Source organism: Arabidopsis lyrata (genome assembly GCF_000004255.2).
Source record: "Arabidopsis lyrata subsp. lyrata unplaced genomic scaffold ARALYscaffold_1, whole genome shotgun sequence".
NCBI classification, from domain to species: Eukaryota; Viridiplantae; Streptophyta; class Magnoliopsida; order Brassicales; family Brassicaceae; genus Arabidopsis; species Arabidopsis lyrata.
Window position 1 is genome coordinate 16110225 of NW_003302555.1, and position 13381 is coordinate 16123605.

The 13381-nt window shown below is 36.1% G+C and overlaps 1 protein-coding gene across 1 annotated transcript; it reads left to right on the forward strand.

The window, feature by feature from the left end:
- Window positions 1–6408: 6408 nt before the first annotated feature.
- LOC9329881 (putative 1-phosphatidylinositol-3-phosphate 5-kinase FAB1D) lies at window positions 6409–13237 on the forward strand. Its single transcript, XM_002891047.2, has 13 exons — window positions 6409–6600; window positions 7026–7128; window positions 7229–7256; window positions 7349–7927; window positions 8044–8188; window positions 8277–8630; window positions 8824–9585; window positions 9699–10033; window positions 10243–10369; window positions 10575–10727; window positions 10816–12105; window positions 12216–12488; window positions 12601–13237. The coding sequence occupies exons 2-13, from the start codon at window positions 7083–7085 to the stop codon at window positions 12859–12861; spliced, it is 4353 nt and encodes a 1450-aa protein (XP_002891093.1). The 5' UTR covers window positions 6409–6600; window positions 7026–7082; the 3' UTR covers window positions 12862–13237.
- The last annotated feature ends 144 nt before the right edge of the window (window positions 13238–13381 follow it).

A 13381-nucleotide genomic window follows, 5' to 3' on the forward strand; every position in this document is an offset into this window, starting at 1 on the left:
CCATGATACTACATCAAAATTATACTTATACACATTGATTTTATATATCTATAACGTCTTTACTATTTATAAAAGTCACATATAATATCAGACAAACATCATACTTTTTTTATATTTAGCATTGTATTTGAAATATCTTTACAACAATTTATGTCTTTACGGAATGCCAACAAAGCAATAGAACAATTATCTAAGAACCATGATTATACAAAAAAATCTATGTTAATTTATAAATCCGTAACGTCTTTGTTCTTTGTAAGAACACAAATAGCGTCAAACAAAAATCTAATTAAGTTTTTTTTATTGGTATTTCATATTGTATTTGGAATCTCTTTACTGGAGCCATCATCTCTACGAGATGCCAACAAGGTAATAAAACATACATCCATCAACTATGATACAACATACAAAATTATATTTATATATATTAATTTTGTATGTCTGTAATGTCTTTTTACTATTTTTGAAAATCACGCATTTTATCAGACAAACATCTCATTTTTTTTTGGTATTTAACATTGTATTTGGAATTTCTTTACTGGAACGTTTGTCGTTTGTCTTTAAAGAATGCCAAAAAAATTATATATTCATTAACATGATAATACAAAAAAATTACATTTTTATATGTTAATTTTTGTAACGCCTTTGTTATTTATAAAAATCATGCATGATTTCAGACCAACGTCTATATTTTTTTTGTTATTTAGCTTTGTATTTGAAATTTCTTCACTGTATCTTTTGTCTTTAGGGGATGCCAACAAGATAAATATAAAGTATATATATTCATTAATCATGATAATATATCATAATATTTGTAACGTCTTTACTATTCATAAAAAACACGTTTGATTTCAGACAAACATCTAATTTTATGTTTAGGTATTTATTTTTTATTTGAAATCTCTTTACCACATCAAGGGTTTCCAACAAGGGAATAAAGTATATATTCACTATATTATACATCAAAATTATATTTATCTACGTTAAGTTTATATATCCATAACATCTTTACTATTCATAAAAATCACACATGATGCAAGACAAACATCAAATTTAGTTTATTGATATTTAAAATCTCTTTACTTGTATCTTTGTCTTTACGAGATGCAAACAAGATAAAACATATGATAATACATCAAAATTATATTTATACACCCTAATTTTTAAATACTCTTAACGCTTTTACTATTTATAAAAATCACGCATAATATCAGACAAACATCTAATATAATTTTGTGTTATATATTGTATTTAAAATCTTTACTGCAGCTTTTGTTTTTAGGGAATGCCAACAAGGTAATAAAAACATTTATCTATGTACAATACAACAAAATTTGATATACCAACAATGTTAACCGTATATCTGTAACGTCTTTAATATTCGTAAAAATCATGAGGTAATAAAACATTTATCTAGCAATGACAAATACAACAAGATTTTTTTATACTATCAAGATTTTTGTCAAAGGCTCGGGAATAAGACGACTATCGGTTATCTTCGGGATATTTGGAAACAACACCGACCAGATTTTTTATTTCTTTCAGAAACAAAACAGTCTTCTCTTTTTATGGAAAAATTTATCGGTCATTTTGGTTATAAAAATTTAAAAACGGTTGATCCTATCGGTTGTAGTGGTGGTTTAGCTCTTTATTATAATAATGATTTTAATGTTTCTATTGTTTATGAAAGTAAGCGGTTAATTGATGTTAAAGTTCTGGTTAAAGGAAAAACAATTTATCTTACTTTTGTTTATGGTGACCCGGTTCCGAAAAACAGAGATCAAGTTTGGGAACGGTTAACGCGGATCGGGTTGACTTGGGATACACCCTGGTTTTTAATTGGTGATTTTAATGAGTTAACCGGAAATCATGAGAAAAGAGGTGGTACTCTAAGACATGCATCTTCGTTTATCCCTTTTAATTTAATGATTCAAAATTGCGGTCTATTGGATTTTCCATATATCGGAGACTGGTTATCCTGGCGGGGTTGGCGGGATAAAAAACCAATACGATGTCGTTTGGATAGAGCTCTAGCGAATGAAAATTGGCATGAATTATTCTGCAATTCTTTCGTTGAATATTTACCAATGGTTGCTTCCGACCATTCACCTGTGGTAGCTACGTTATTAGAAAAGATACCACGTGGGAAACGAAGCTTTAGGTTTGATAAGAGATGGATTGGAAAAGAGGGATTAATGGAAGCAATTTCAAATGGTTGGAATTCGGAGCCTGAATTAGGAGAAGGAAAATTCGTGGAAAAGTTGAATAACTGTAGACGGGCTATTTCGCAATGGAGGAAAAAACTAACTCCTTATGGGCGGCAAACAATTGAGGAACTTAAATCGGAATTACATGTGGCACAGAGGGATGACAGGAGATCACGGGAGGAGATTACGGAATTAACATTACGGTTGAAAGAAGCTTATCGAGATGAGGAATTGTACTGGTATCAAAAAAGTAGGTGCTCTTGGATGCAACTAGGAGATGATAACTCAAAGTACTTTCACGCTCTAACAAAACAGAGACGGGCGAGGAATCGGATTACTGGGCTGCATGATGAAAACGGGATTTGGTCTGCAGAGGATAAAGATATTCAAAATATAGCGGTTTCTTATTTTAAGGATCTGTTTACTACAACTAAACTTGAGGCTTTTGAGGAGTCCTTGGCAAAAATACAAAGTCTGATTACGGATCAGGTTAATAATTTTCTAACGGCACCTGCTACGGAGAGTGAGGTGAGAACAGCTTTGTTTATGATGCATCCAGAAAAATCGCCAGGACCCGATGGTATGACAGCCTTATTTTTTCAAAAGGCTTGGATTACAATTAAATCAGATCTTCTTGTTCTGGTTAATTCTTTTTTAGAGAATGGGATTTTCGACAAACGGTTAAATACGACAAATATTTGCCTGATTCCAAAAATGGAAAGACCGACACGGATGACGGAATTACGGCCTATAAGTCTATGCAATGTGGGCTATAAAATTATATCGAAGATTCTTTGTCAAAGACTTAAAACGGTTTTACCAAAACTGATTTCGGAAACACAATCAGCTTTTGTCGAAGGACGATTGATTTTGGATAATATACTTATTGCACAAGAGATGTTTCATGGGTTGAGAACTAACCCGTCATGTAAAGGAAAATTTATGGCCATTAAAACTGATATGAGTAAAGCTTATGACAGGGTGGAATGGATTTTTGTTGAGAATGTTCTAAGAAAATTGGGTTTCTGCGAGAAATGGATTAACTGGATAATGTGGTGTATTACAACAGTTCAATATAGAGTGCTCCTTAATGGGCAACCTAGAGGACTAATTGTACCAGAAAGGGGATTACGACAAGGAGACCCGCTATCTCCTTATTTATTCATCCTTTGTACAAAGGTGCTAATTGCAAATATTCGGAAAGCAGAAAGGGAAAAACTAATTACGGGTATCAAGATAGCAAATGCAAGCCCTTCGGTTTTACATCTGTTATTTGCGGATGATAGTTTATTCTTTTGTAAAGCAAACAAGGACCAGCGTGAGGTAATTTTGGGGATTTTAAAAAAGTATGAAGCTTTCTCAGGACAACAGATTAATTTTTTAAAATCCTCGATTCAGTTTGGACATAAAGTAGATGAGGATATCAAAGAAGAAATCAAATCTACTTTGGGAATCACTAATATCGGTGGGATGGGATCTTATCTCGGTTTGCCGGAGAGTTTGGGTGGATCTAAAACAAAAATATTCTCTTTTGTCAGAGATAGATTGCAAACAAGAATTAACGGATGGTCGGCGAAATTTTTATCGAAAGGTGGGAAAGAAGTTATGATTAAATCGGTAGCTGCAACATTACCAACCTATGTTATGTCTTGCTTCAGACTACCAAAAACAATCAATTCTAAACTTACTAGTGCGGTTGCTAAATTTTGGTAGAGTTCAAATGGGGATTCCAGAGGTATGCACTGGATGGCTTGGAACAAGTTGTGTAATAGCAAATCGGAAGGAGGGTTAGGTTTTCGGAATGTAGACGATTTTAATTCAGCCCTATTAGCCAAACAATTATGGCGGTTGATTACGGTTCCAAATTCTCTTTTCGCGAAGGTGTTTAAAGGGCGGTATTTTTGGAAATCCAATCCCTTGGAAAATATAAAATCATACTCCCCATCATATGGATGGCGTAGTATCTGTTCAGCTAGATCTCTGGTTAATAAAGGACTTATTAAAAGGGTCGGATCGGGGACATCCATCTCAGTTTGGGAGGATCCATGGATTCCAGCTCAATTCCCGAGACCAGCAAAGAGTAATGGTTCACTTGTTGACCCATTGTTAAAAGTTAACAATCTTTTGGATAGTCGGTCGAATTTTTGGAGCATTGCTCTCTTAGAAGAGATCTTTGATCCAGAAGATGTCGCCCTAATAAGTGCCCTACCTGTGGGTGCGCCTACTAAGGAAGATACACTAGGTTGGCATTTTACAAAATCCGGAAAATACACAGTCAAATCGGGATATCATACCACAAGGTTGGAAAGGTTGGAGACCAATTTATCCTTGATTAGCCCAGATATCAAACCGTTAAAAGCACATTCTTGGCAAGTGCAATGTCCGCCTAAGATACGTCATTTCTTATGGCAAATCTTAACGGGTTGTGTACCAGTTACGGAAAATTTGCGGAGAAGAGGAATTGATTGTGACACAGGCTGTGCCAGATGTGGCGAACCAGTGGAAACAATCAATCATACACTCTTTCAGTGCCACCCGGCACGACAGGTTTGGGCACTTTCCCAGATTCCTACGCCAATGGAAATTTTTCCAACGAAGTCTATTTTTGCGAATTTGGACCACTTATTTTGGAGAATACCTTCGGAATTTGATTCTTCAGCCTTTCCATGGATTATCTGGTATATTTGGAAAGCAAGAAATGAAAAAATCTTTGAAAATATTGACAAAGATCCGTTAGAGGTATTACGGTTAGCGGAAAAAGAAGCACAATTGTGGCAGTCAGCCCAAATCGAGCTTCATCATGAAACTAATGGTATTGTGGATTTGGTAAATCGTTCTCGAGTGGGGGATGCTTTACTTGATTCGAATTATTGTGGATGTCGTTGCTTTGTGGATGGATCGTGGAAAGAAAGTGATAAGTTCTCCGGTATAGGATGGTTCTGTACATCATCAACCGGAGAGCCGCCAACCATGGGAGCTGCCAACCTCCGTAGAAGTCTATCTCCATTACATACAAAATTCGAGGCTCTTCTATGGGCGATGAAGTGTATGATTGGTGCAGATAATCAAGAAGTGGCGTTTCTTACAGACTGTTCTGATCTGGTGAAGATGGTGTCTTCTCCAACCGAATGGCCGACGTTTTCAGTATACTTGGAAGAATTCCAGAGTGACAAGGAAGAATTCTCATCCTTTTCTTTATCTTTAATTTCTCGAAATGCTAATGTAAAAGCGGATAATCTGGCACGAAAAATTCGTACAGAACCGCTTCATATCACATATGTAAACAACATTCTTCAGGAATTGCTCTTTTGAGCTATAATTAATTTCGGATGACAAAAAAAAAAAAAACATTAATTATATATTAGTAACGTCTTTACTATTTGTAAAAATCATGCATAATATCGGACAAATACCTAATCATTATTTTGATATTTAACATTATATTTGGAATCTTTTTACTACTGTTTTTATCTTTAGGCGATGTCAACAAAGTAATAAAAAAACGCTCAATTTAATTTTTTAAATTATGTATATCATCCCAAAATTAGAAAAAAAACTTTTGTACCAATGAAAATTGTAGTAGAAAAAATTATAGATTACTTACTTTTACTAGACAAAAATAAAATTACTCTATTCTTTTTTTCTTTTCACATTCACCCATCTACTTCATTGATCGTAGTACATGCACTATGTATATCCATTGAATTTTGGAAATTTATTAGGATTTATTTATTTAGTCAAAGCACAGTATAGCAAACGAAGCAACTATTCGTACAAATAAAAACTCAATTGCGACTAAACATCTCTTTTTACTAATTAGTAAAACTAACCATATTAGAATAAAACCCTTTTTTTTCTAGTGTTCTGAATATCATAAATTATAATTTTTTATAAATAATTGTGACCTTTTACAAAATTCCATAGTCTTATTACAGTGAAAAAAGTAAAGAAATATTGTCAATATATTTGTCTTTTAGATATGTAAACAGATTCTTTGACAAAAAAAAAAAAAAAAAAAAGAAAGATATGTAAACAGATTTAACGGCCAAGACCAAAATAAAAAATAGAGAAAAAATGGTTTAAGAAAATATATTTTATTAAATAATTTAAAATAAAATAAAAAAATTTTAGAAGAACAGTAAAAGTGGACCCCACAGGTTTTAAATATAATAAAAGGAAATATTATTCTCTCCTTTCTCTCTTCTTCAAACTTCGTCTCCAATCTTTCTCTCCACCGTCGGACTCGTTTCATTTCTCTCTGCAAGATAAATTCAATTTCTCTCTTTGTTTTCACAGTGAAGGCAAAAACCATCAAAGAATCTTTCAAATGTTCTAAGTTTTCTTCAACCTTTTCAACTCAATTTCTTCTCCAAATTCCTCTTTTGCTTCCGCGGTGAGTCATTCTCAACGTCTTGTTTGCTTTCTCCGGAGATTCGTTGTTTTTTTTTTCCGGTGATTAACGATTCCGTTGAACTGAAAATTTGAAAATCAATTTCACTCTTCGACTTGACTTCGATTCGAGTCTTCGATTGTTGATTTCGTCTCTGTTCTTCATTGTTTCGTAGTAGAGAGTTATTGACAGAGAGATTCAAAATCTGAGTGGATTTTCTATTTTCCTTAATTCTTAGATCTTCTCCGAAATTTATGCGTCTTTGATTTTGGCATATCAAATCTCCGTCGGTCGATATTTTATTTTCCTTATTCAGGATTTGTGATTTGGTAGATTTATTACATATATATATATATATATATATATATCTTGTGATGATGATGATGATGATGATTTTACGCTTACGCGTTTTCTTTGATTTTAAATAGGTGGCTACTTCTCGTGTTCTTGGTCCTGTGGACCGTGGTGTTACTGAATCTCCATTGATGACGCCTACTGAGTCTTTGTCTAGTAGTGAACGCTCTCTTTCTGGTATGGATTTCTTTTTCTCTGCTATTTGAATCACCCGAACACGCGTTTAAATGGTTATTTGATGAATCTTATGGTTTGGATAATGTTTTTTTTTTGTCAGGTGAGTGTTCGGTTGATGGAAATGATAGGTAAGAGACTAATAAACATGACTCTTTTGTATTGGATTTGATAATGTTGAGAAACAGTATGTTTGATCAAGATTGTTGTTATCTTTTGTTAGGGGTAATGAAGATGAATGTTCAAGTCATAGTAGTCAAGATGATATGGAGCATAAGGTAGATCGGTTAGAGCGTAAGTCCAAGAGCATGCCGAGTGATATTCTAGATATTTTGGATGAAAAATCGAAAGGAAATGGTGTTGAGAATGTGCAGTTTTTATCTGATCGTGAAGATGATAGTGATGATGTTCCAGTTTGGGAGCCTCCGGAACCGGAAAATCCAGAAGATGAAGTAGATGGTGTTTTTGCCGATGATGATGATGATTGCTGTGATGGCTCTAAGTGGAACAAAGCAAGTTTATTAGGGGAATTGAGTGAGGAAAGTAGTGAAAAGAGAAAGGTTTATGAAGAAAATCGAAGAGTGATGCTTGAGGAGGCAAATTCAAAGTTTAAGTTCATTGTTAGTCACCTTATTAAGTCGGCTGGGTTGTCTATAGAAGAAAGTGGATATTGGATAGAGATTGTTGCTAGGTTATGCTGGGAGGCTGCTTCAATGTTGAAGCCAGCTATTGACGGCAAATCTGTTGATCCTACTGAGTACATCAAAGTGAAATGCATAGCAACTGGTTCTTGCATTGACAGGTATTACAATTTACCCATTTTTTGCTTAGACTTTGCATTATTGAGGTTCTTTGAGGTGTTTTTTAAATTCAGTTTCTATCTACTGGTACTCTTCTAATAATTGTTCACTTTTGCAGTGAAGTTTTCAAAGGCCTTGTTTTCAAGAAACATGCCGCTCTTAAACACATGGCAACTAAGTACGAGCATCCTCGAATAATGTTAGTCGAAGGAGTACTGGGTCATCCGATAAGTGGGTTTTCGTCTCTCCAATCAGTGAATCAGGTTCGGGAAGCAACGTAATTTTTCATTCATCAGTTTGAAAGCTTTCATTTGTTAGTTTATGATTTTATTTTTTTATTATTGCCAACAGGACAATGATTATCAACTGAAGTATGTGAAGCCTGTTGTTGATATCATAGAAGCTTCCAAGCCGGACGTCATGCTGGTGGAAAAATCTGTTTCACGTGATATCCAAAAGTCTATTCTTGATAAAGGGGTCACTCTGGTGTTTGACATGAAGCTCCACCGTCTACAGAGAATTTCTCGATGCATTGGTTCACCAATTTTGTCAGTTGACTCTCTGTCTAGTCAGAAGTTAAAGCATTGTGATTCCTTTCGCATCGAGAAAATAGTTGAGGAGCATAACGCTGTGGGCGAATCCGAGAAGAAGCCAACTAAAACACTGATGTTTTTAGAGGGTTGCCCTACCCGCCTTGGCTGCACGGTGAGTTCTTGACTGATTTTGGAGTATCATAAGTCATTAATGCTACTAGATATCTCTACTTTAGTAACAATATTCCTCTGAATGAAAGTCTTATCCCCATTATATCAACTGAGGAATTCATTCAAAATTTGAATTTGTGACTTTGACCTTAGACTTTCTTGCATTTTAATATTGACATTCTGATATGTGGCAGATTTTACTTAAAGGATGCCACAGTGATAGGTTGAAAAAGGTCAAAGAAGTAGTACAATATTCATTTATCATGGCATATCATCTAATGCTTGAGGCTTCTTTCCTTGCTGATCGGCATACAATGTTCTCAACCATCTTTACAAAGGAATCTACATCATGTGTTGTGGATGTGGAAATTGAAAAACTTCCACTATCTCCTTCTCCTCGTGTATCTGCCTCTGAAGCAGTTGATATTCCAGTGTATAATGGATTCGATGAACAATCTATTCAGATAAATGGGGAAGCAGATGGTGAGAAAGTTGGAACTTGGGAATCAGATGGAGATCATGTGTTCTCTCACGAGCCATATAATCCAGTTATTTTCACTGGGTTCTCATCTTTATCTGCCAGATTAAGTAAATATTTAGGCTTTGTTCAAAATCCGGAGTCAGTTCCAGTTTCTGTGGATAAAGATGTATCGAATGTCAGCAATCTTGATTCGATAAGGGAATCTGCGGAAGATACTGAAGAAAAGAATGAGGATAAACAACCAATGTTATTTGATCCTGAGATTCCAGTAAACTCGAGTTCAGAAGATGGAGACAAGTCGCAAACGGAGAATGATATTGAGAGCACCTTGGAGTCTCAGAGTATATTGGTCTTAGTGTCAAAGAGGAATACCCTTAGGGGGATAATGTGTGACCAAAGGCATTTTTCACACATTAAGTTTTACAAACACTTTGATGTTCCCTTGGAAAAATTCCTGCGCGATATGTTTAATCAGGTTCGACTCTGGTGCTCTTGTAAATTTTAAATAAAATGCTGTTTTGTTCATATGCAAAGATTCATCTGTGTTTGTGGCTCAAATTTGCTTTATGGAACTGTTTCATGATGCAGAGAAACCTATGCCAAACGTGCAATGAATTTCCGGAGGCACATCTTTACTATTATGCTCATCAAAATAAGCAACTAACAATCCAAATCAAGCGAATTCCGGTAGCAAAAGGTTTGTCAGGTGAGGCAAAAGGAAAAATCTGGATGTGGAGTCGTTGTGGAAAGTGTAAAACAAAGAATTCGTCCCGGAAATCAACAAAACGAGTGCTAATATCAACTGCTGCTCGTAGCTTGTCATTTGGAAAGTTTTTGGAGCTCAGCTTTTCTCAGCACACTTTTCTGAATAGATCGTCTAGCTGTGGGCACTCTTTCGACAGTGACTTCCTTCACTTCTTTGGGTATGTTTTTTGATCATGTTGCTTCACAATTTCACATGTTCTTACCAAGTAATTAATCATCAGTCAAGTGTTTAAGGCTTAGTTTTTTTAAGTCCATATATTCTTGGTTTTAGTGCTACAACGTAAATTTGATGAAAATTTTGGGAACTTTGTAACATGGATGATGGTTTGCGAGCTCTCATTATCTTTAAACTTGTACACAACTGCAGATTAGGCTCCATGGTTGCTATGCTCAGTTACTCCCAAGTCACATCCTACACAGTGTCTCTGCCACCCATGAAGCTGGAATCTAGCATTTTAATAAAAGCTGGTTGGCTTGAGAAAGAATTCCAAATAGTAAGTTTCTATTCTGAGTAAACAGTATTGTAGCTGTATTTTCTCATATGCTAGAAACAAATATTGCATCATCAGCTTTCTTTTCAGTTTACTTTGTCTGCTAAATAGTATGTCTTGCTTGGGCCAAGGGGCTGGCAAAAAAAATTGTGAAATGAATACGCAAGATGATCAATTTTGTGCTGATTGTTTCTATATTCTTGTTCAGGTATTCACTAAAGGGATCTCTTTGTTCGGAGACGCTACTGGTTTTCTTAAGAGACTAAGATCACAATTCAATTCAGATCTCAGATATCAGCGTGCACACAAACTCCTTTCTAACATTGAGGAGTTGCTGAAGCACGAGCGTCACGTATTTGAGGTTAGCTTTGTGACAATTGCATATGGTATACAACTATCTTTGTTAAGTGCTAGAGACAAGCTTATTAATATCTATTGTCTACAAATAGGAAAACATCAAGAACTCGTTTGACAAGGCTAAAACCATAGATGATGTTTCACACAGACTGCTCCGCTTAAACCGCATGAGGTGGGAACTTCTGCTTCAAGCTCTCATCTGGAACTATCGGTTACAGTCGCTGGTTTTATCTGATCGTTTGCTACCTTCAAATGATGAGACGGAGATAAATGAACAAGGTTTGAAGACTGTTTCCGAGGCTGGAATGACCAGATATGAAAATGATGACAAAGTTTCTGATTCTGGTAGCAATGGAGTCATGGACACTCCAGTTGTTGAAGACAAAGATATACCAATCGCTGGAGCGTCTGTTGGGGACAATGATCAGATGGAAGAATCGTATGTGCCTGAAGACAATGAATCACAAACTTTGCGCAGCTCCAGTCCCGATTCAACCTCTCCCATCAACAATCATTTCGACACTCATTTGGCTGTTAATGTCCATTCAACCAATGGAAAAGAAGCGGACAAATCAATTCCAGTTACTGGAGATTCATTGGATGATGAGGTTGCTGCCTCTAATGGGCCATACATCTTAGGTTGGGATGAGTGGTTTTGGCTGCCATTTGAAGAGCTACGTTCGAAGCGGATTGTCGATATTGAGAAGGAATACTTGTTGAAATTTGAGTATGTTAACAACTTTACCCAAGAAAACCTACAGACGGTGAACCAGATAATCACTGAGGAAAGTTCTCGTCTGCGCATCTCTTTGAAGGATGATGATTTCATTGTGTCAGACTATGAAGATGAGCTGTCCAGCCTAATTGCTTGCGCGCTTGCCCACCTGAACAATGATGAGAACAGAAAGCCTCTTTCAAGGTGTATACATGGATCTCTTCAAGGGTTCTTAGATAATAATCAAGATTCTAAGCAAACTGACTGTGAGGTTTCCCGTTTCTCGAGTGAGAGTACAAATCGGTTGGAAACACTACCCCCTCCAGAGGTCCTTGTTACTTTTGGGTCACTCAAATCAATTGGAAAACCCAAATACTCTATCGTGTCCCTATATGCAGATGATTTCCGCGAGCTCAGAAAACACTGTTGTTCATCAGAGCTTGATTATATAGCTTCACTAAGCCGTTGTAAGCCATGGGATGCTAAGGGTGGGAAGAGCAAATCCGTGTTCGCTAAGACTTTGGATGATAGGTTCATCGTAAAAGAGATCAAGAAGACAGAGTATGAATCATTTGTGACATTTGCTCCGGAGTATTTCAAATACATGAAGGACTCGTATGATCTAGGCAACCAGACTTGTCTTGCCAAAGTTCTTGGGATCCATCAGGTAATGTCTCTAGAATCATCTTTTGATCATTTGACCATTAGCATTTTCCTTAATTACCGGTATAAAATGGATAGGGCTTAGTTTGAAGGATCTTTGATCGCTATTTTCAGGTAACTGTAAGGCAGCCAAAGGGTGGTGGGAAAGAGATACGGCACGACCTGATGGTGATGGAGAATCTCAGTTTTGGCAGAAAAGTTACTCGCCAGTATGATCTCAAAGGCGCTCTGCATGCTCGGTTTACAGCCACTTCTGCTAATGGCGCAGAAGATGTTCTATTGGATCAGAACTTTGTCAATGACATGAACAAATCCCCACTTTACGTTAGCAAAACATCAAAGCAAAATCTCCAAAGAGCGGTTTATAATGACACCAGCTTCCTAACCGTGAGTTTTTATCATCTCTCTCTTTCTCTCAGTATATCATACATATGTTCACTTAGTTCAGTTTCTATTGTGTTACACAATCCACTTATCATAAATGGAAAACAAATCACAGAGCATAAACGTGATGGACTACTCGCTGCTGGTTGGAGTTGATGATGAGAATCATGAGCTAGTGTGTGGGATCATCGATTATCTGAGACAATACACATGGGACAAGCAGTTAGAGACATGGGTGAAATCGTCTTTGGTGGTGCCAAAGAATGTGCAGCCGACAGTGATCAGCCCGATTGATTACAAGACGAGGTTCAGGAAATTCATGAAGACACATTTCTTGTGCGTCCCTGACCAGTGGTGCGATCAAGGGGACTTTTAAGGGCAAAAAGCATATGATTATAGCTTGAAAGTAGAAGATATTTGCTTATACCCGGTCTAATCTCTCATATATATATATTTTGACAAAAAAAAAAAAATCTCTCATATGATTCTTTCATTTGATTAAACTTCACATGTATATAGAGACAGCTCCAGTTTTTATCTACCCCATCATTGTGCAGTTTTTTAGCAAGTTTCTGGGGTAGATTTTAAGTGATTGGATTGTCTCTTGTGTCTGTCTTTTCTCCATTTCATTGAAAGGCAGATTCAAGCAAGTGAAAGTCTGTACTTAAAAAAAAAAAAACAAAGTGTCAGTTGGTACATGTGAAAGTATTGTTTTTGTATAAGAAAGAAGAAAAGGAAAGTGTTTATTGTTACATTTGTTTGTCAAAGCATTGTATTTGGTAACCTCAAGTCACTAGCCTAACCGCTACAACTTGCAATCCCTTAACTAGGCCTGGGCAAAAAAACCGTACCCGAGTACCCGAACCGAAACCGACCCGAAAAAACCGGTTCGGGGC

Bases quoted from the DNA above. Each gene is read 5' to 3' on its own strand.
- LOC9329881 (XM_002891047.2), top strand. From the start codon at position 7,083: ATGACGCCTACTGAGTCTTTGTCTAGTAGTGAACGCTCTCTTTCTG. The intron at 8,189-8,276 runs GTTCGGGAAGCA...TATTGCCAACAG, and splicing joins CTCTCCAATCAGTGAATCAG to GACAATGATTATCAACTGAA. The intron at 9,586-9,698 runs GTTCGACTCTGG...TTCATGATGCAG, and splicing joins TGCGCGATATGTTTAATCAG to AGAAACCTATGCCAAACGTG.